The sequence below is a fragment of the Trematomus bernacchii genome, unplaced genomic scaffold (assembly GCF_902827165.1).
Source record: "Trematomus bernacchii unplaced genomic scaffold, fTreBer1.1, whole genome shotgun sequence".
Taxonomy (NCBI): Eukaryota; Metazoa; Chordata; class Actinopteri; order Perciformes; family Nototheniidae; genus Trematomus; species Trematomus bernacchii.
In genome coordinates, this window is record NW_022987394.1 from 334,854 (window position 1) to 358,650 (window position 23,797).

General features: G+C 41.1%; 1 protein-coding gene across 1 annotated transcript; it reads right to left on the reverse strand.

Moving 5' to 3' along the window:
- Positions 1-642: 642 nt before the first annotated feature.
- On the reverse strand, positions 643-23,492 carry rbl1 (retinoblastoma-like 1 (p107)). The gene is made up of 22 exons (XM_034135084.1): positions 23,218-23,492; positions 20,812-20,945; positions 17,719-17,922; positions 17,395-17,459; positions 16,967-17,095; positions 15,891-16,054; positions 15,154-15,218; positions 14,696-14,870; positions 14,423-14,589; positions 12,560-12,672; positions 12,360-12,463; positions 11,563-11,700; positions 10,372-10,536; positions 9,803-9,944; positions 6,930-7,154; positions 5,809-6,002; positions 5,437-5,613; positions 5,027-5,098; positions 4,734-4,821; positions 2,742-2,890; positions 2,270-2,434; positions 643-2,028 (listed from the first exon to the last, which is right to left on the reverse strand). The coding sequence occupies exons 1-22, from the start codon at positions 23,377-23,379 to the stop codon at positions 1,840-1,842; spliced, it is 3,186 nt and encodes a 1,061-aa protein (XP_033990975.1). The 5' UTR covers positions 23,380-23,492; the 3' UTR covers positions 643-1,839.
- Positions 23,493-23,797: the final 305 nt, after the last annotated feature.

Consider the following 23,797-nt stretch of genomic DNA (forward strand, 5'->3'; position numbering starts at 1 on the left):
CAAATAATCAAATATGCTAACGAAACTAATGCTTTTGCTAATAATGCTTTTGCCGAAAGCTATAGCTAACGAATAATTGTTTTTAGTGCCTTTAATACTGTTAGAAGCTATCATAAGCTAACAGATGTTTGTTTGTATTGCCTTAAGACTATCATAGTTAATGTTAGCTAATCACAATTCATTTCAAGACACCGGAATTGTTATTAATGTTAAACAAATAAAACTTTAAAAGCACTTCACATTACTCACTCTCTGCGTTGTCATTCATATTCAGGTCTCCTGCTCGCTAGGTGGCAGTGTCACAAAAAACTAGGGTCCTGTGAGTGCGGTCTCCGACGCTGCAGCTTCATGCTACTCAGTACTTCTCCCACCACTGTGTACCCCTGATGTCATTTATTTGTACATATATTGTACGATGCTCATATCGTGTATTAAATAAATACGGTTGAGAAACAAAGGTCAGTTTTCTACATCCTCTAACTACACAGCAGTACATTTGAGATTTTGAACGAGTTTCAAAAGTTAAGAACAAACTGAAATGTAAAAAATATTCAGGAATTATTTACCGAAAAAATGAATTGAATTAAAAATGTGCCTAAATGAGGAAATTAAATGAAAATGTAGAAGTCAGAAACATGAACATTTAGTGATCAAAGTACATTTTATTTTACAAAACACCTGGAAAATGCACATTTCCTTTAAAAGAGTTTGGGGAAATGACAAAATGATTCCCTGTTCACACATTCACATGATTTTAGCTATCAACTGTCTGGGAGCAAATATCAACACTTTTATTTTGTATTTAACATGTGGTTAGTTTTTCACCTTTGCTAATGTGCTTTTAGCAAAACAATGAATAAACAAAAGCACATATAAAATGTCAGGTTGCTTTTTTTAATGTGTAGATACCACACACTCCATGGACTTTTCTACCTTTCTTTACAGCAATATACAACATTAAAAGCTTAAGAACAGCATATTTTTTTAATTAACGGTAATTAATATAAGATTAATTTCCCAGTACAATCTCTATAAAAAGTAGAGACCTCTGGAAGACGAGTTGAATGCCAGAAAATGTACAATAGCGCTTGAATTGTCAGAAAACTATTTACACGATAATCTTCCTAAATATATTTTGACCTGACGAGAAGAACGACGAGCTTCTGTTTGTGAAGAACATTTAAAATGTTTGTTAATATTGTTTATGTTTATTTGTGTGGTCAGAAAACACAGCTGGATAAGATCTGTAAATCATGATGCCAATAAAGATATCAATTTGAGTAAAGGTCTGATCTTTTAATAATTAAACACATATTTGTGAAAACTTCCGTATCTTCAGCCCAATACGGTTACATTTTAGATTACTATCCTGTAAGATTCCCTAGAGTAACCACACACACACCTGAACACCTGCTTACCAATCACTAAAACACCTGTGAATTCACACACTCTAACATCGAGGTGTTCAGATGTATTTGAGGGTCAAGAAACCCTGAAAAATAGACTTTTTTTCAGACGAAAGATCAAAACCAGTGTCTCAGTTTGTTCTGATTCCTGATGTTGCTCAAATATCACCTTTCAGATATTACTCATGGTGTCTAATCAAACGTTTAGTATGATTATTTTTGATCAAACCAAATGGTATGAATTCTGCCATCTTTCTCTGCTCACGTTCTATAACCCTCAGGTCATAATATATTACAAAAAAGTCAAATGTAAGCCTCATTAATGATAAATTAAACACTCCTAATGTCTAGATTCATCACGTACGTTAAGCTTTTTAAAGTGGGGATGATTCTATAATTAAATGTAATGTCATTTAATGTTTTAACATGTTCGTTAGTGACTCTGTCGCTCGGACACGACGACCTGCAGGCGCTTCAGCAGGACGTCAGGGCTGTTCTCCGGACACGCCCTCTTACTGGGGGAGTCGCACGCTGATGACATCATCACGTCGCCCTCCATGGTGAAGGCTCTCTTCCTGCTGACCGACCCCTGACGAATCATCCGGTTAATGTCCGACAACTCCTGGAGAGACAGAGGAGGAGGAGAGAGTTTATTAGATGTGATGGACGTTGGTAACAAGTGTCTAAATCAGAAGACTAAACGATTAAAAGCCCAACATTAGCCGCCGTTAGCTTAGCGGTGGTGACGTGAAGTCATGTGACTGTGCTGTAGTGCCTTTATACAGAAATGCGCCATCCCTGCGTCTTCCCTATTGACAAAGGATTTGGTGTGTGTGTGTGTGTGTGTGTGTGTGTGTGTTTACCTTGGAGGGGCTGCTGTTGATCCTGTATGTGTAGGAGTTCGGTGTGAGGCAGGCTGTAGAGTTCTTGTGAGGAGAAACGTAGAGCGAGTGTCTCTGAGAAACCCTGCGGGGGGAGAGAGGCTGAGCGCGGACCGAGGGGAACGGAGAGAGGGGGGGGGCGTCCGCCTGCAAACACACACACACAGATTATACAAACATTATCAAGTGTGTTGATTTCATTAAGTTTTACCACAGGTTTCTGCTCTGCGCAGAGAAATGATTCTGTTCTGTTCCAGAATACTTAAAGGCTCTTTGAGCTGGTTTTCTCTCAGTGATCGTGCTGTTATGTTAAACGTTTTTTGCTTGTGTGTCATGTTTTGTGTCTTGAGATGTGTCTGTTGATGTTCCACATGGAGCTGCTGTGATGCAAGGAGCATTTCAGACTTGATCTGACCATTAAAGTTTTATCGTATCGTAGTTTTTCTCGTCGTACCCGGTTATCATGGACGGCGTATCTCAGCGCGAAGCTCTTCATCTTCAGGACGAAGACGCTGTTGTAGAACTGGATGAGGTCACCGCGTTCCTCCTCTCCTGATTGGTCGGCGTTGACTTCTCCTGACGCCTGATTGGTCTTCTCTGCCGCTGAAGAGACACACATAGACATACAGAGATTAAAAAAAATTGTGATTAAAAAAAAAAAACGAGGGATACAATTGTATAAAAACACAACGATAAAGACTTTAAAACTAATGCAACATGTGACAAGGCACATAAAAGATAATAATAATACGCTTCATTTATATAGTACACTTTAAAAACAACATCCTCTTAATGTGCTTCACAATGCTATAAGAAGAAAATAATAAAACAAATAAAATAAAAAGTTATCTAAGGTAATATGGTAATGTAAAAAAAAGGTTAAAGGAGAGGTGTCATGCTTTTCTGGTTATTACCCGTCCCCTTGTGTTATGTAGGTTTTTATGCATGTAAACGGTGTGCAGAGTCAAAACCCTCAAAGTACACCCTGTAGCGAGTAAAACTCTAACACAGAAAATACCTCCCCAAAACGCCTCGTTGGAGATACGTCACTGTCCATTTGATTCTTCCGGGTACGGCATGACATCATGCCGTACCCGGAACGAAATGGACCAATCCGTGAAGCCGTTACGTTACGTCCGCGGAGCCGTTACGTTAAGCCCCCGCTGATTGGTCCAAATTGACCAATCCACGGACTTCCTCACACACACATCTGTGTGCAGGGAGCAGGCAGCTCAGCTGATTTCTCCTCCCTGGCTGCAGGCTGATAACAGACAGTTGGGATCACGGCGAAATTCTCTCTGCAGACCCATTCTCTCTGCAGACCCTTTCTCTCTGCAGACCCTTTCTCTCTGCAGACCCTTTCTCTCTGCAGACCCATTCTCTCTGCAGACCCATTCTCTCTGCAGACCCATTCTCTCTGCAGACCCTTTCTCTCTGCAGACCCATTCTCTCTGCAGACCCATTCTCTCTGCAGACCCATTCTCTCTGCAGACCCTTTCTCTCTGCAGACCCATTCTCTCTGCTGACCCATTCTCTCTGCAGACCCATTCTCTCTGCAGACCCTTTCTCTCTGCAGACCCTTTCTCTCTGCAGACCCTTTCTCTCTGCAGACCCATTCTCTCTGCAGACCCTTTCTCTCTGCAGACCCATTCTCTCTGCAGACCCATTCTCTCTGCAGACCCTTTCTCTCTGCAGACCCATTCTCTCTGCTGACCCATTCTCTCTGCAGACCCATTCTCTCTGCAGACCCATTCTCTCTGCAGACCCATTCTCTCTGCAGACCCATTCTCTCTGCAGACCCATTCTCTCTGCAGACCCATTCTCTCTGCAGACCCATTCTCTCTGCAGACCCATTCTCTCTGCAGACCCATTCTCACAGCGTTTATCAACCTTTTTCTTACTCAATATCAAGCCACACTTATTGTTTTTACTTCGGATGTGACTTTGTGTGTGCTCAGGATGAGTTTGGCTGTGTTTGGCTATGTATCCTAAACAAGGAAACAACACCTCCACGGAGCTCAGCGCGATTCACAACGTCCCGACCAATCAGAGCACACTGTGCTCACAGGGAGGGTGGGGGCTGGAGCTATTGGAGCTACAACGAGCCGTTAAAGGCAGAGAGTGAAATTCAGTGAATACACGTAGTTTACAGAGATGCTGTTTGAGAAACCAATGTGAGTTTGGAAAAATGCACAGTATAAATCTATTCTAGTAGACCTCAACAATGGAATTATGATCAGTGGAAATGGCCATGACACCTCTCCTTTAAGAGCATAAAAGGTTAGAATAAAAAAAGTCGAGTTATCAATTACTGGGACAGGAAAAACATTTCTTTAAAAACCTGACTTGTGTCTAATGATTATTGTTTAACTATAAGGACAAATGCTTTCAGAATAATAAATAAATATTCATATAGTATGTGAGACATTTCTGTCTGTGCTCTTACATTCTCCTCCTGAGACAGGATCCACCTCCATGTTCTCGTCCGTCACCTGCTCTCTGAGAGTGTGACGCAGTAACACACTGCGGTACACCTACACACACACACACACACACACACACAATGACATCATGATAACAGAGTTAGATAAACCAGCCTTTAATTGATAATAACTAAATTGACTCTATTGTTAACTTGTGTTACTATGAATTGGTTTCTTAGTAATGGAAGTATTTCAGTTGCATATTCAGATAGTGTGACACAGTGTGTGTGTGTGTGTGTGTGTGTGTGTGACTCACATGGCTGCTGGCCTGTGGTTGGCCGCGGTAACACTTCATGATGTCGTGGAAGGTGTGAGTCTCTTTGGTGATCTGCGAGGAAGAAGGGAATCGGAGAAATTACAAAAACCGCTTCACATGCACTCAAGAATAATTATTATAAGTACATTGGTACAAGTGTGTGTGTGTGTGTGTGTGTGTGTGTGTATGTGTTTGTGCGTATGTGTGTGTGTGTGTGTATGTGTATGTGTATGTGTGTGTGTGTGTTTCAAGACTCAAGGCTTTCATTATAAACTGAAGTCCCAGGCTCCTCCAAGAGAGCAACATGAATATATAAAGGACATAATAAAATAGAAATAGTACAAGCAGAGTCTATAGTAAGCGAGTGTGTGAAGCAGGAGAGCAATGTGGAAAATGTTTTTAAATCTCACTTTGGATATGATGTACACGCAGCAGAGCATCAGCTGGTCGAGATGTCGGTCCTTCATCAGAGCCGTGCAGTGAACCAAAGCGTGTTCGAAACACGTCCAGATTTTCCCCCGCAGCTCCGACGACACGTCCATCTTCACACACAGATCCCTCAGACGCACACTGGCAAGGTGATACACCTACACACACACACACACACACACACACACACACACACACACACACACACAAACATATACACAGGAGAAACATGAAACAAGTAGGAAAGCAACATCTACTGAAGAAAAGTCAGAGGAAGTCTTTTTAATAACTCTCGTCTGTGAATGTTTGTTTAAGTTGCTGTAATTCAAATAAAAACCATGACGATTTCCTACCTTCCTGAAGAACAGCGCGAGGGAGCCGGTGCGCCGCGGGCGTCCGCTTCCTGTCGCCGGGGGGTCAGAGGTCATGGGAGGGGGAGGAGGGGGGCGACTCGGGGAGGTGGTGAGCAGGAACTGAGCGGTGATCGTACCGGAGGAATCACATGGCTGAACTGGGATCAGTGTGATGGTGCGGTCGTTATTCAGCCCTGCAAACACACACAGGAGATGATGATGATGATGATGATGATGATGATGATGATGATGATGATGAAGGGGCTCTGAATAACTCAAAGTCAACTTTATTGTCAATCTTTCAGTTTGTGTGTACAGACAGAGAGATCAAAATTCTCCCACAATCACGAATACAAAAATATATAAAAATATGTATAAAAAATTACAATAAAATCAGCATTTAATCAATAACGAAAATAAGTATAATAAGTAAAATATCTTAGGTCTTTTTTTTATTTAATGTTTTGTATAAATTCAAACATACCACACACTTCAGGAGAGACCCGTTAAACCTAACCCTTCAGGAGAGACAGGTTAAACCTAACCCTAACCCTTCAGGAGAGACACGTTAAACCTAACCCTAACCCTTCAGGAGAGACACGTTAAACCTAACCCTAACCCTTCAGGAGAGACAGGTTAAACCTAACCCTAACCCTTCAGGAGAGACAGGTTAAACCTAACCCTAACCCTTCAGGAGAGACAGGTTAAACCTAACCCTAACCCTTCAGGAGAGACAGGTTAAACCTAACCCTAACCCTTCAAGAGAGACCCGTTAAACCTAACCCTAACCCTTCAGGAGAGACAGGTTAAACCTAACCCTAACCCTTCAAGAGAGACCCGTTAAACCTAACCCTAAACCCTGATTAGTGTGTGAGTATGTTTTGATGTGGGTTAGGGTATCCTCTCCTTTGCATTTTCGGTGGTTTTGTAAACCTGGGTATTAGAAACAAGATGGCGTCTTTTTGTTGTTTTATTTCAGTGTTTGTTTACTTTTCGTTGTGTGCTTTTACGTGTATATAGACTTCTTGCACAGTTTTTTATTTGTATTTTATTATAGCTCGGGTCAGAAGACATATGCATATGACAATAATACCTTTAAAATCTTGAATCTTGTTTCCTACCTTGCAGAGGGATGCTGAGCACGGTGCCCCCCCCGCCCTGACCTCCGATCCTCAGGGTGCTGCTGGAGGTGAACGTCAGGCGTTTGGCGGGCGACGACATCGACATCGGGCTCAAGGTCGCAGTCAGCGGCGCCGGAGAATCATCGCCGAAGAGACGCCGCTTAGCGCTGCCTGCCGCTGGAGAGCTGTACCTGTCATGGAGCGACAGCGGGGAGGGAGGCACGTCTGGAGGAAGGGGACACAAGAGTTAATAATGACAATTTTGACCCAATGAGTAGGGGTTTAATTACAGTATATTCAACATTTTAACATCTCCAAAACTCCCCAAAATGGATATTGCATCCCCACTCTTCTTGCAAAAACAAAAAAAGTTAATGACACTTTATATATAATTGTATTTTTACCGAATGAATACGGGTTTAATTACATTATTAAACGTGTGTTTTATATATTTTAAGTTAGTTGTTTTAATTATGTTTTTATGCATTCAAGACATTTGTGTGTCAGTTTTGAGATTTCGTCAAATGCCGTTACCATGGTAACACAACGCTCGCCATTAAACACGGTTTTCTCATAACTCCAGTTAACATGCTCCAAATGGCCCAAAACATAACGTGTTTGATAACGATGCAGCCCTCAACACATCTAGGTGTATTATGGGGTGTCATCAAATGCCGTTGCCATGGCGATAAATCACTCGCCATCAAACACAATGTTTATGATACTGCTGTAACTCCCATGTACGTCGTCCGATCGCCCTGAAACTTCCCACATTTGCCAACGGCCGAGTCCTCGAGACACGTCGACGTGCGGACAACAGCCTGCGGAGAGTCGAAGACCCGCACAACGCTGCTTGCCGCTTTAATTATTATTATATTCGACATTTCAACAACTTCAAAACTCCCAAAAATGGATGTCATTTAATGAATATTGCATCCCCACTTATCTTGCAAAACAAACAAACAAACAAACAAGAAGGGTCGGTGATTCCTTATTTTGATGAACAAACTTATATATTTGATCCCTACTGAAATACATTGAAATACACTTGAAAAGAAAAGTGGTTTGAAGGCCAAAGATTCATGAGGGAAGTCTTAAAACAGGTTTAATATCTGGGAATTGAAAATAAAAGTGGTTTAAGGGTCAAAGATGGGTTAGGGCAGGGGTGCCCAACCTTTTTTGAACCGAGAGCTACTTTTAAAGTTGCCAGTCTGCCGAGATCTACCAGTCCAAATAGAGAGGCGTAGCCATTACTGACAGCCTACTACCAGGTAAATACACACTTCTACTTGTATAAAACTGACCTTTGTACGATGAATACTTCATAAAATACTGCAGATCCTTTATTTACCTCTTTCTAATCTACACACACACAAGTATTTAACTGAAGTTACACAACAGTGTTGTTGATACAGAGTTGGAGTTTATTCACACGTCACAAACTACAGTGGGTCATGTTTTCAAGAAACATTGAACAGTGCTGCCACATATGACACAGGAAAAAAAGACTCTGAACCCTTTCTTTGCCATTATATAAAAATAGTGTTGCTACAAAAGTATAAATTAGTTTTACTAATAAGACAACTCAGATCTGAAGCTACACAGGAATCTGCTGCCAGAGTGCAATAAAAAAGACAACATTAATAGAATCAACCCTTTTTATTTGTTGCATTTTAGTAGAGTATAAAAAGAAAGGCCTTTAAAATAGGATGCAAGCAACACTAGTTTCTTAACCTGAATTGATAATAGACTATAATCAATTTAAACAGAACAGATCTTAAAGTTTGCATTCTTATACCATTTTGTACAATAATTATAATGAATAAGTTCAAACAAACTAAAACTTACAGCTGATTAATAACGGTATCTAACTTGAGTTTTTATTATATCAAAAACCTGTTGAAATGCTACTGTTATTTTTACTGTCCCCAAAAAGCGCGTCGGCAGCCTCCAGGAATGCTTCTTTCACAACTTCGCCGTCTTTGAAAGACTTCATGTGTTTCGCAAGAACGTGCCTGACACGATAAGATGCTATGGTAGCAGCCTTGCTCTTGTTGTTGGGCCTGGTGAAAAGTGACTGCTGTGCATTTAGCTGTCCTTTCAGGTCCCTCTCCTTTTGGGAGCGTAGGGCAGAATTAGGAGGGAATTCCGTCTCGTAGCGTTTGTGCACTGTTTTGAAATGCCGCTCCTAAATTACCCTTCTTCGATAAAGCCACGCTCGCATTGCAGATGAGACAGATGGACTTTCAATTGGAATAGATACAAAAATAATCATCCTCCCACTCGGAGTGAAAATTATATATTTTGGGCTTTTTTGCTTCTGCCATAATTGCGGTCTTGTGTGTGTGCGGACTGTCACTCCTGTTGACACGGACAACGTCAGCTAACTAGTGCCCACCAGCCACGCCCCGACACATGGGGTCACGCCGGCCAATCACAAAGCTTTGATGCGTTCAAGTGCATTATTCTGGCACAGGAAGATTATGTTATAGGACATTAACGATAAAACTGAATATTGTTGTTCTATTTTTAGACACATCTCGCGACCGACTGGTTGGGCACCCCTGGGTTAGGGTAACAGTGAAACAGGGAACATGTGTTGTCTGGGGATGCAAAATGGATGACAGAGAAGGATGAAAGGAATATAAAACGGTTAGAAAAGTGTAAAAAAAACTATAATTTCACGGGAAGACTAGGGGGAGAGGAATGTGAGAATTTGGTTCGGGATATTTCCAAATATCTGGAACAAACTCCGAGAAACCTGCAGGTCCACTGCAACTCTGACTACTTTTAAATCCAGGCTGAAGACTTTCTTTTTGCCGCTGCCTTTAATTGAACTATTCACATCTCACACTGAACACCTGAACTCTCACCTTTGCGTGCGCTGCCCAGGCCCGATCTGAACTCTCGGATGCGGGGGTGGATGATGGGAGAGAGGGCGAGCATCGGGAGGTGAGACTGAACTCCACTGGAGCCAGGACCTGAACCGGTGTCCAGACTGGAGGAGAAATTCACCTGGAGGGAGAGAAGAAGATGATGAGAAGGTGAAACAAGGAGAAAGTTAAATAAAGGCAGGGAAAGGAAGGAGCACAAAGAGAGAATACCTCGATGCTGGTTCTGATTAGTGTTAAACGCTTTGGGTAAAAGAGTCTGCTCAATGAATGAAATGTTATAATTATAGTTGTTGTCAGTGCAAAGTAATGCAAAGACTGCACTAGGGGAAAGGATAAAGACATTCTACCATGTTGAAAGAAGTTGATTTTGATATAGAAACATTTGCTTGTATCAACAACAGGAATTATGAACAAATAACAAACAAAATGTCTAAGAAAAAATACTATAAAATGTTGCTAACAACCCGTTTTTGCACAGTTTGATCCAGACAGCATTTCAAGTGTTTCCTTGTTTATAAATATAAATATGTGTGTGTGTTCCTGCTGACCTCCTCCACTGTGGGCACTTTGTTGCCTGCAGCCTGCAAGACGCTCCAGAGGGCAGAGTCTGCGCTCCAGGCCCTGCTGTCGAGCACCTGCTCCTCGATCAGGTTCAGGTGCTTCACCATGTCTCTGGAGAGGCCTTCCTCCGAGCGGATGAACACCTCGATCACCTGCACACACACAGGAAACACCCACTTAGTCATGTACAAACTAATACGTAAATGAAGACAAAAGGACAAAGTTTAGCTTTAAAGGAGGTGAACGCAAGCGAGATTTGCAGCTTTTATATTTGACTCTGCTGCACGCTTAATTAGTTTATATGGTGTTTAAACACGGTGTTTAATGAAGGTTAATTAACAGTTTTAGTTTGATGTTGTCAGTATAGGTTAAAGGTAGGGTAGGTAATTTTGGAGAAACCGGCTCGAGATCGCTAGAATTTGAAAATACACAACCGGAGAAAATCTGCCCCTTCCTTACAGAGCCCCTCCTCCAACACACACGAACGCGCACATGACCAATGAGGGCATGAGATAAGTCTGTGCACAGATGGAAGGCTGACAGGCAGGTAGGCCATCCAGTTATTTTAGCCGGACCGGCTCAGATGATTGGTCGTGCTTTTTACAGTACTACAGCTTCCACAGATGACATTTTTTATGGATTTGTTGTCAAAGCACTTCAGATATTCATTGCTATCGGGATGTTAAGAGCATTCCATGGAATATAACAACAAGTGTATCTCGAGCCGGTTTCTCAAACTTACCTACCCTACCTTTAAGATAATGCATCTCATTAATTATTTGAGCAAGGTTTGTAATGCCCTAGATAAACTGGAGATTTATAAGACATATATATATATATATATATATATATATATGTGATTAATACCAATTTCTGGGATCATTTTAAGCGAACACATGTTAATAATGCGGTGGTTAATATGTGTATTTTGTCAATTTTTGTGTAATTTTCCAAACGTTAACAAGCTGAAAACTCCTTGAATCAAACTGTCTCGTTTAAAGTCAGGAGCAGGAGTTAAAAAAAACATAAATAAGAACAAAAATAATAATCGAGTTCAGTCTGACATTTAGAGAGGCAAACACAAATAACTAAACACTGACTGTTTGAAGATGTAGGGGTGTGTGTGTGTGTGTGTGTGTGTGTGTGTGTGTGTGTGTGTGTGTGTGTGTGTGTGTTACCTTAAAGAAGTAGAAGGGTGTGAGTTTGAAGATGTTGATGATCCAGGGGAAGGTCCTCTGGGAGCTGTAGGAGAACAGAACGACCTCCAGACAACACGCCATCAGAGAGCAGTGGAACATATCCTGCTCCAATAACACCTGAACACACAAATACAGAAATACATATTAGGTATGATCACAAAGCACTTAAACACACCTGGAAACCCCTCATTAGTTGTTGTAGAAAAAGCAAGAAAAGGTGTACAACAAATATTTTCATTTTCCAATTCAACATTATTTTGTTCAAGTTTTGGTCAATTGTTTTTTCTTATCTTTTATTCTTAAACTATGAAATCAAATATTTACTTGATATTACATTTAATATACACTGAACAAAACTAGCTATTCTCAATTCTTTCAAAAGGTCTTCAAAACATGTTTTTCAGTTGCTTCCCCTTGAATCTGTTATTCTCCCATTTTTTCAAACAATGTTTTAACAGTTTTTCGTTAATTGATAACGTGCTATGACAATATTGATTTGAGTTTTGTTTATTTAATAACCTTTTTCCTGTTTTTATTGTATTTTTTAAGAACCCAGTACTTGTCTTTGATAACTGATACATAGATAAGATGATTATTACTATTATTATATATTATAGACATGCTTGGGGGCTGTAAATATGCAATATGGATGAATGAATAAGGCCAATAATATGCGTTTAAAAAAATAGAAAGTACCTGTCAGTAAGGTCTTTTGGTCAGACACAGAAATAAAACGCCTGTGTGTGAGTGTGTGTGTCTGCGTGTGTGCCATTTACACTCATGTCTTTTCCAGGCAGGCGCTTGGTCTCCTGCACCATGACGTTCTCCAGGACTTTGTAGTAGAGGATCTCTGCCAGCTTCAGACGATTCTCTGCAAAATCTGAAGACAAGAGAAAGTTTATTTATTAAGACAAGCGATTCTGCTGTGTGTGTGAGTGTGTGTGTGAGAGTGTGTGTGTGAGTGCGAGTGAGTTACCTATATGAGATCCGGGCATGTCCTCTGAGTCGTTGGTGTAATGTTCTTTGAACGTCTGTCCGAGGGTCTTGACTCTGGCCAGCAGCGACTCGGTGGGATTTCTGGAGCACGACCTTCAATAAAACACAGAAAACTCAGTTACTATGGACACACACACACACACACACACACACACACACACACACACACACACACACACACACACACACACACACACACACACACACACACACACACACACACACACACACACACACACACACACACACACACACACACACACACACACACACACACACACACACACACACACACACACACACACACACACACACACACACACACACACACACACACACACACACACACACACACACACACACACACACACACACACACACACACACACACACACACACACACACACACACACACACACACACACACACACACACACACACACACACACACACACGTGAATGAAGACAAACCGACACAGTTTGTTAAAGCACAACAAATTATTGTTTACCTTACTTTAGAATAAAAAACAAAAAACCCAAATCAAGAATGTAAGAAAACTATCATTTAGGTCATTGGGTTTATTTTTCAATTTCAAATATTTGATGAACTGAAGAAAGCTCTTGATTAAAGTAGCCATGGTTCAAATGTGTATGTTGTGCCTCTCTAATTGAAATATTATTTTTTAAAGAAAAATGTAATTATCCAGAATTTTTTATATTGGATTATACTATGTTTCATTTTAATTGTAATTGTTAACTCTATTGCACTTTTTAGGTATTTATCATGTGCACATTAGCTACAGCACACATGTCCAACTCAAGGCCGGCGGGCCAAATCCAGAACAAAGTAGGAGATACCTTACAGACAGGCGAAAGCTTTACCAGATCTACTTAAGATATGCAAAAGAAAAGCCATCAAGCAAGAAAAATAACAGGAGATGAGAATAAATATCATCCATTATTCACGATATCTATGCCAGTGGCTTTTAACGCTGACATCTTAAAAGTCACTCTCTCCCTTGTTGGGAATAATAATGGCAATACAAAAACATGTCTCAGATTTTTTTATCCAGAGCTGGGGAAAAGAGCAGGCATTTGGAAATGAAAGATATATCATACATGTTCTTTTGTGTCTTACATTATGCTTAGACCACACATGTGTCAAACTCAAGGCCCGGGGGCCAAATCAGGCCCTTGGTGGATTTAATTTCAGCCCGCAGGATAATTTCTAATTACTATTAGATCTGGCCCGTCGGTATATTGCACGCACACCTTCACTCCATCCTGAGGGTCTCCTCAGCTCAGAGCCTGACCCCAAACATTGATGACCTTGCACCCAAGATGACATGCCAAGTATCTACACTGAGTTTACATGTTTCCTTCTGCACTTTTTCTCTCACGACAACAGGGCATGTTTGGTTTGTTCTTTGAGGGGAATAGTTTTTTTGAAGCTGTTGTTGGCCTGTGGAGAAATGTAATCATAAGAAATGAATGCAACTGATTATTTAATGTTTCATGTTGTTTTTATAGGCAATCATTTAAGCTTTGTTAGTTCCAGGTTTAATATGTGCAATAAGTTCATTTCAATAAGTTTTGCAATAAACATTGAACCAGTCCGGCCCTCGACTAGCACCCATTTTTTTATTTTGGCCCACTGTGTATTTGAGTTTGACCCCCCTGGGCTACAGTGTAGATATGGCAATGAAAAAGTCACAGGCTCCTCCAACAGAGCAACATGAATATATAAAGGACAGATAAAACAGTGCAAGAGAATGTTTTGAGATGTGCAAGTAAATACAAATAAAATAGAAATAGTGCAAGAAGAGTGTATAAAGACTCCCACCTGAAGACCTGCAGCATGTTTTCGCTCGGCGCCGTCCTCAGACCGGACACCATGCTCTGCAGCCGGCTGACACTCTGCGTTGCCGAGGAAACGGGAGTGACGAGCAGATCCTTCTCCTTCAGATATACCCGCCCTGTGAGAGGGGTGGAGGGGGCGAGAGAGGCCGACTAGAGAGAGAGAGAGAGTGTTTGTATTTTGGAATCTACCTTCTGTGCCTGTTGTAAGAGGTGTGTGTGTGTGTGTGTGTGTGTGTGTGTGTGTGTGTGTGTGTACCTTCTCCACGTGTTGCTTCATCTGACTCTGAGCGTTGTTTCGGCTCGCAGACGTTTCCTGGACGGTTTTCCTCGGCGTCCCGATTTCCTCGTCAGCGTCGGCACCGAGAAACACTCGCTCGTCGAAATCTCCCACCGTCAGAACGTACTCCTCATACTCCCTGTTTATGGCTTTGCTGCAAACAATACACACACACACACACACACATTGTTATGTACTGTATTCTTGACTGAACTGGAGTGTTATCATCCAGGTTTCTAAGTGGTTTGTTGGCTCAAAAGAAAACAAGTATAAGGGGTGAATGAAAGATAAATGAGTTTATTCATCATTACGTGCGTCTGGATATTCAAACATTATTGTGCTACATGTTTTTAAAGCACTTGAGAGAGCTGCTTTGGAAAGCTCTATTAATGTATGAAATGCTGCAGCCCCTCTGCAGTGACCTCTGATCTACTCACTTGTTATCGATGAAGCTCTGAGGGTCCAACAGCTCGGTCAAATTATCCTCGTTTCCTCTCAGGATCTGATCAGGGGAAAGAGAGTAGACAAAAACAAATGGATTAAAATGAGCGGTGTCATTTATTTTTTTAAACAAAAAAACAAAATTGAATTGTGGAGGAATGAAAATGATAATGGAAGGAAGAAAGGAGGTCACTTATATTAAAAACATACTTTAATATAATAAGTAGAGGATATAAACCATGGGGTGTTTCTCAATGTCGAGGAAGGCTCCTCCAGAGCCACTATTTTCAAGGATGCTACGTCATCGAATCCCGCCGAAGGACTGTTCCAATGTCCAGGATCCTTGGAATTCTACCGAGGACTGAATTCTTCGTTGCAGGAAATTTCGAGGATGCTCCAGTGCATCCTCCGCGGGCTTAAAATCCCCACAATGCTTTGCGCACGGACTAATTTCCAAAATCTTTGGTGGAACATTTAAGGCGGGGCCTCTCATATGACGCACACCTGCACACTTGTTAGCCTGTTCCACTCTTCGTCCTCCGAATGCCAGGAAGGATTCTTGCCTAGCTTCTGAAGGACTTGACTCGGAAGACATGTCCTACCAAGGAAGCGTCCTCGACATTCAGAAACACCCATGGTCTATAATATTCACTATAAACTCGGACACTGAAATACACAAACCTGGATGGTAATGTGTGTGTGTGTGTGTGTGTGTGTGTGTGTGTGTGTGTACCTGTTTCTGGTACAGTTTCTGGATGTATGGTTTGAAGTAGTGCTGTTTGATCCCCTTGGCCTCGACCACCAGGCCGTCGTGCAGCTCACAGAGACGCTCCAACACACAGGGGGGGGGCTGGTCCGGAGACACGTGGCCGTCAGCGCGGTACAGAGCAGGCAGGCCTACACACACACACACACACACATTAATAAAGAGCAAGTACACACTACACAAAAACTGTACATTCTTTTAAGTTTCTTACTAACATTGTAATCCTGCTGTTAATCCCTATTTTGATGTAACAGTAATCTGAATACACACATGTGTATATGAGTGCATTTTCATGTGTGTGTGTGAGAGCGTTTCATGTGTGAGTGTGAGAGCGTTTCATGTGTGTGTGTGAGAGCGTTTCATGTGTGTGTGTGAGAGCGTTTCATGTGTGTGTGTGAGAGCGTTTCATGTGTGTGTGTGAGAGCGTTTCATGTGTGTGTGTGAGAGCGTTTCATGTGTGTGTGTGAGAGCGTTTCATGTGTGTGTGTGAGAGCGTTTCATGTGTGTGTGTGAGAGCGTTTCATGTGTGTGTGTGAGAGCGTTTCATGTGTGAGTGTGAGAGCGTTTCATGTGTGTGTGAGAGCGTTTCATGTGTGTGTGTGAGAGCGTTTCATGTGTGTGTGTGAGAGCGTTTCATGTGTGTGTGTGAGAGCGTTTCATGTGTGTGTGTGAGAGCGTTTCATGTGTGTGTGTGAGAGCGTTTCATGTGTGTGTGTGAGAGCGTTTCATGTGTGTGTGTGAGAGCGTTTCATGTGTGTGTGTGAGAGCGTTTCATGTGTGTGTGTGAGAGCGTTTCATGTGTGTGTGTGAGAGCGTTTCAGGCATGTGTGTGAGTGTGTTTCACATGTATATGTGAATAACTTTGGATTTCATATGTGTGTATGAGATTTTTACATATGTTTGTAAATGATTTTGGTTTCAGTTGTGTATGTGAACGGTATTTCTGAATAATGTCCTTAACGGCCCCTCATATAAATAAACATTTTTTTGTATGTAACTGGTAAGCACACACACTCTCTCTCTCTCTCTCTCTCTCTCTGTACCTCTGAAGGTGGGGTTGATGAGGTCCTTCCTGTTGGCGCAGAGCAGAGCGTTTCCGAACACCAGGTCCAGGCAGCAGAGCAGCAGGTGGTACGAGTTCACCAGGTCGTCTCCGATCATACGGAAGTTACCTAAAAAACACACACAGTTCATAAACACAAACTTCAAGTATGGCACAAGGATGCTGCTCCTAGTACTAGACTCCTGGTACTAGGATGGGTTAAAAGCAGAGAACACATTTCACTGTGTGCTCTGCATGTGTGACCATTAAAGAGGGTTTCATCCCTCCCAATATTACATATTATTATATTAGAATACTTATTTGAATAGGTGAATATACCAAGAGTGGTCTGCAAACACTGCAATTTCACTGGCATCAGTAAAAAAAATCATACCGGGGCATTATGGGTAAGGTTTAGAGTCTTTGTACCTTTTGTGTAGACAAACAGAGTCCAGCAGAACTTGAACACATCGCTGATGTGACACGGCAACCTCCTGCAGAGCAAAGAAAGAGAGAGAGAAGTCACACACAGTTAGAAAGGGCGGAGTAAGTGTGTGTTGGCATGTCTTTAAAATAAAATGATATGTTGTGAAGATGTCGTTTTATAGAAACAATACCAAATAAGCGTTAGGAGTGTTTTACCTGAAGAAACTATGGGAACAGGCTGTGTGTGTGTGTGTGTGTGTGTGTGCGTGTGCGTGTGTGTGTGTGTGCGTGTGTGTGTGTGTGCGTGTGTGTGTGTGAGTGTCGTACCTGTGCTTCCTGCTGCGTGGCTGTCGAGGCGGCTCCCCCCCCTGCGGGTTTTGAAACATGTCCATGAAGATGGGCTCAAACTTGCGGAAGATGACGGTCGAGACCTCGAAGTTCCTCTCGAGTCGATCCATGCGCAGCCGGAAGTCCTGAGAGAGGCTCGACATGTCGGCCCACTTCCTCATCTTAGAGAAGAACTGGATCAGACTGAGGGAGGAGGGGACCGTCAAACAGAAGCCAAACATCACAACTAAAAACTACAGAAATATCATCCCACAAACACAACTCATTAAACCCCTCTTTAATGCTGCTTTGAAATGCACAGCTAGAAAGAAAACGAGCTGTGATTATTTAGTCCAATATTGCAATTGCGATATTGTTCCAGACATTAGAGAGTGATCATTTTGTTTTAAACATTAGTTACATTATCACTGAAACATGTAATTAAATATCATGATGGCGTCATAACCCTTAACCCCATTAAGAGGATCTGTACAAAACAAATATACTGTTTGTAGGTCGGGTCACACCGCCACAGTATTTCCATATTGTGATTTAGATAAAGTTTTAAATAACGATGCAGCCGTCCTGCGAGGACACTTAAACAAAGCGGTTTTTGGGGGGAATTAAAGAGCTTAATATGCGTGGCTTGAATAAAAAAAGACAGTCAATGATTTCAAGTTTGTCTGGAAACTTTTAGACCCTCTGGGCTACATTTATAAACATGTGAAGACTTTAAATTGCCACAGTGTTTACGTTTATATATGTGTGTACTCTTATAATGTAGTATGTGATGTGTATTTTATTGAATGTCTAAAGGTTTTATGAAATGTAAGGCTGTATATTTTATCCAAACAATCGGTACAAATGGTTGATAATTAGTTATAAGCGCTCGAGGCAGCAAATCAGTTTCATATTTACATTGGAAATGCGTAAAATTACATTGTTTACAATTTAAATAAAGGCAATACAAATAAAGGGTGATGAGATAAGAAAGCCTGTTATTAAATCCTTAATAAATATAATCGTTGCAGTATCAGTAAAATCCACAATCCTTGTTCTGAGATAGACAAACGCAACCAGTCTTTTTTTACACACTTTTTAGTATTAAATTGTGAATAAAAACATTATTTGGGCGAAAACTAACAAGACGTTAACTTAAGCTGAACTTCAGACGCATCCTCAATATTACATGATCAAATACAACTGCTTTACACGGTTCACTGAGAACTACACCTGTCTGTGTTGGATATGGTGAGTGTGTCACATGTTGTGATCATGGACCCCTCCTTTCTGTCATGTGATTGTGATGTGCTATATGTGACATGTATGTAGTAACGTGTGTTGTTTGCATTTTATTCTTCCCTTTTATCCTTTCTCCTCCATCTACCTGTCTTTCATCCTTTCTTTATAACTAATGCTATTGATGTATTGTGATTTTAAAAAGGTGTCTATTATCTGGGGACAACAGCTGGAAATTAGCAATGTTGGCTAAAGCCAATGGGGACTGTCCACGACACTATAAACCAGTGTGCGAAAAAGCACACGTCCCACCGTCCGGGACGTGTGCTTTACAATATCGGACAGGTAGATCTTTCAATTGACTTGTCCGGCGGACAAGTGACGTTTTTAGCCCTCATTTATTGAGAAATTATTGATAAATTCAGTTTACAAAAGGCAGAACTCATTCACAAATTGTCCGTGTCCGCCATTGTTCGTTTAGAAATGTTAGTTTCGGTTCTGCTTGTCGATTCCTAAGGAAATGCATCTCGTCGCTTTCTGTACTGTTAGACGGGGGCGGGGCGGTGTGGGACGTGTAGCACAGTGGCAGGGTTGGGAAGCAAAACTCGGTTCCGAGTAGGAACAAATAACAATTGTCCGGTACCGGGATTAATAAGAGTTGTGAGGACAGAAGGCGGAGCCCCGCGGACCGCAGCTCTCTCTCTCTGCTCCGGATCATCTGATCGCTGCACGATGCAGTTCAGCGTCTCTCTCTCTCCCTCTCTCTTTCTACACACAGTGGACCCGCTGCCCGTTTAACAGCCTAATCTTTGTCAAACTTTCTTATGTTCTTTCTCTAACACGTAATGAAGGTTATTAAGCGTTTTAGCTCCTACGTTGTTAATATTGACGCCATTTCCTTTATGAAATAAAGCAGCCTCCCTGTCTGTGTCCTCGCGCTGTCCTCACATCCCCGACCCCCAGACTCGGAGGAGCACAGGGATGTCAGTATTGTTTATGAAGCAGGGTATAGAAAACACATTATTGAAATGAAAATACTATTTATTTACTTTTACAAACAGTGAGCAGCTAGGCAGCTGCAGCATGTGTATTTCAGGACATGTGTAAGCATGCAAGCGTCTTTGAGTTGTAGAAAAGCGCTAGGCCTATAGGCTATAAATATAATGTATTATTATTATTAGGCCTATGTGTTGGACATGTGTGGTTGGACTCTGTCTCACAGGCAGGTTGCAGTGGAACATCAGAGGAGACTGGGCCAATTGTACATTCTCAAACTGCACCACATAGAACTAACTAAACAATGCAGAGATTATTTTGATATAATTTTATTCAATAACCGTAAGAAATTAAACAGTATGAAGTGATTTCTAAATATGAATACAGATTTGACTTAATGTTTTCATAAATATGTTTTTCTCCCAGTTTGTCATGGGACTTATTTTTACCCTCTCAAAAAACCGGAATCGAGAACCGAAAATAACCGGAATCGAAAAGCAGAACCGGAATCGTTAAAATCCAAACTATACCCAACCCTATGTGTGATGCAGTAAAATCTTACCGCTCACTTACGTTAGCGGTGTCGTAAAAACGTGGGAAAATTTAAAATACGTTGGCGAAGAAGAAGATTCCAGTGGCCCCAATTTTTGTCCATTCTGGACAAGTGAAAAATGTATTCGGACAAGTAAATTGCCAAACTCACTTGTCCATGGACAAGTACTCTCTAAAAACTTTTTCTCACACTGTAAACAAAATAAATAAAACAACTAAACTAAACTGAAGGGTTTATATGGTATGTGTTGTGTGATTTTCCAGATGTTTTTCATGTCTTTAACATCAGGTACGGCAGAGACTCACCTGAGTTTGGCGGTGCGGAGGATCCTGGTGAGAGACACGCAGTTTCCCTCCATCAGTCCTTTACCCACGGTGGGAGTGGAGCCCTTCCTGCAGGCAGCGTACAGAGAGCAGGCCAACCAGTGCACCACCTCCCCCTGCACACACACACACACACACATTCAAGCGTTATGCAAGATATAAACAGGAAGCTCTCCAGTCACCTATTGTTAGAAAAATCTCCCTGGTCCCCGGCTTGAGCTTCAATCTCAGGATCCATGTATTTGTGATCCTCTCCAGAATGGAAGTAGTCATCACATACAGAGCATCAACTAGTTCCTGAACAGTGTCCTTCACATGCTGATATCCAAGAGAGGGAGTTACACAGTCACAAGATGGAGGAATAGAAAGCAGTATTCAATGTTTACTTCAGATTAGCTCCACATCAGAAATGAGCATGCTTGTCATATGTCTATCTCCATAGAGGCTGAAGCATCATGTTAATCACATAGCTATCATATGCCTCAAACAGTCCTGATGCTCTTCTAGGTAATCATACATCCTGTCATGTACACAGCTACAGTTGGGATACCTTTGTTATCATGTTACTCTCATGTTGGAAGAGGACATTCAGGATGTTCACAACACTTATAATAATAAAGCCTTATTTATATAGCACTTTTCAAACAGCACGTGCAGCTCAAAGTGCTTTACAAAATGGCGACACATCACAAGTTAAAAATAAACAACAAGAAAATCACCTCAGATCAGATGTTAAGACCTTTACAGATACACGCAGCTAAATATAACATTTTAACAGGTTAAGAGACACAAGGAGGTAAACGGTAGGATAATAAAAATAAAATAAATAATGATTTATCTCAGAAAGATAAGACACAAGACAAGTGAGTCGATGCAACAATATGAAACACTATAAAATAATGCACTTCAGGCACACACACACACACACACACACACCTACATGTGCATCAAAGTTTAGATTGAAAAGCAGCTAAATATTTTAAGACCACAGAATAACAACGACCCCGTGACTTATAGTTCTGCTAAATTTGATTAATGACTAGAAAAGAGACTCTTAACGAAACACAGATCATAATAAGACCTATCAGATATCAGACCATCAGTTTTAAAAAGGAGATGATAAAGGAAAAAGCATGACCACGTTCTTAATCAAAATTGGTTCCTTGTCACCACTAGTGTCTAATTAATTGTTAGGAATATCAAACTGGTAAATGTCACTTTGTAGAATTACACAGGACCAAATCAGATGTTAGCTGGCATTTAGTGCCATATATCCCCCTCATTTCAAACCCTACGGAGAGGAGTTGTGATGAAGTGTTAGTAAAGTCATTTTGATCATTGAATCCCTGGCACTGTGTTGCCAGATTTTCCATTTCATATTATCCTTAATCAGATGAATCAATAACGAAGATAAATGGCAGCCCTATTAGAAAAGAGCTTTGTTATAAAATGCTTTTAATAAAAAGAGGCTTGTGGTTTTGCTAAATTCATATCACAGAAAGTGAACGCCTTTAGATTAAAATATAAAGATTAGATAGTGAAAGCATTCATAAGTGTTTGTGACCCAGGCCGCACTGTAGACGTTAGCAATGTGTCAGTAAATCATCGTGTTTTATTTATATTTAGCATTATTAAGCTGCAAAATAACGAAAGTTAGTAGTGTAAAATAATTGTCTCTGAAGTGTAAAGAAATTCGAGGAGAAGTATACAGTTGTTGAGTACCTGTAGTTATTATAAACCCCAATTAAAAACATTATTTAACATATTATTAAGTAAAGAAAGAAGAGTAAATGAAACCCAGTGACTGTGAACGTTAGTAATATTGAATCATTCTTATGTTTTTGTTGATTTATATCTGGTTTCATTAATCTGCAATCTTATAACTACAGTGAGCCAAAGGTGGTATACAAGTAACATTATTAAGTAGGTAAAAATGCCAAAGTGTGCATTATTATCTTAAATCCTAAAGTATTTGTTGAGATGAATATTATTTATCATTAATCTGAATCTGCAAAGTAGCTACGTTTACATATAGTGACTGCATTATTACACTCAAATCTATTATAATATAGTGTATTAAGTGTCACAACATAGAAAATACACAAGTCAAGTACAACTTCCTGAAAGTTGTATTTAAGTAGAGTAGTTAAGAACCACTGAATACATGATTTAACGTTATTAAGTAGATATAAATAAAGAGATTAGACATGACAACAATGGTCAGTCGAAGCCCTTTAACCCAGTGTTTATGTCCCACGCGGATCTCTCTGTTTACTTTACAGCAGGATAAAAGTGACGGGTAATTCACTAACTCTGTAGCCCTGAGTTTTACACACTAAAATGGGGTCTTTAAATATCCACAGAGGTTATTTAGAGGACATTACTGACCTCCAGGGTGTATGTGTTCCAGATGGCAGTGAAGTTCTCCAGTGTTTCTGAGGCTGTCTGCTCGTCCATGTTCAGTTCCTGGCACAGAGTCTCCAGGCTCCTCCGAACCGAGCTCTCCTCCATCCTGCCCGACTCAGAATCGGACGACTCTTCGCCCCGCATCCGTAAAAACAAAAAAAAACTCCAATAAAACCCCCCAAAACAACAAAACACGACAACAACTCGCTTCTCTACCACGACGTCCCGAAGCACTTCCGCTTACCATACCCACAATGCACTGCGTTGGCGCGAAATCCGCCGGCATCGACCAATCAGAAGGTGAGGTGGGCGAGGGTAAAGCGTCGCGTCTAGAGAGCTGTTGTAGACCAATCCCCTGCCTTCTACTGATCACGTGCAACCAGCCAACCGTTACTTAGCGACCGATGCTGACTACGGGTTCCGCACCGGAAACACTTACTTTTTTAATAAAGGGAGGCGTTTCAGGCTTTAATGTTCAAAAAGCTCTTTATTTTTCTCATACTGCCTGTGCTGTACCACCTCTTTTCACCCTCTGTCTGAAACCAGAGGTAAATAAAGGACT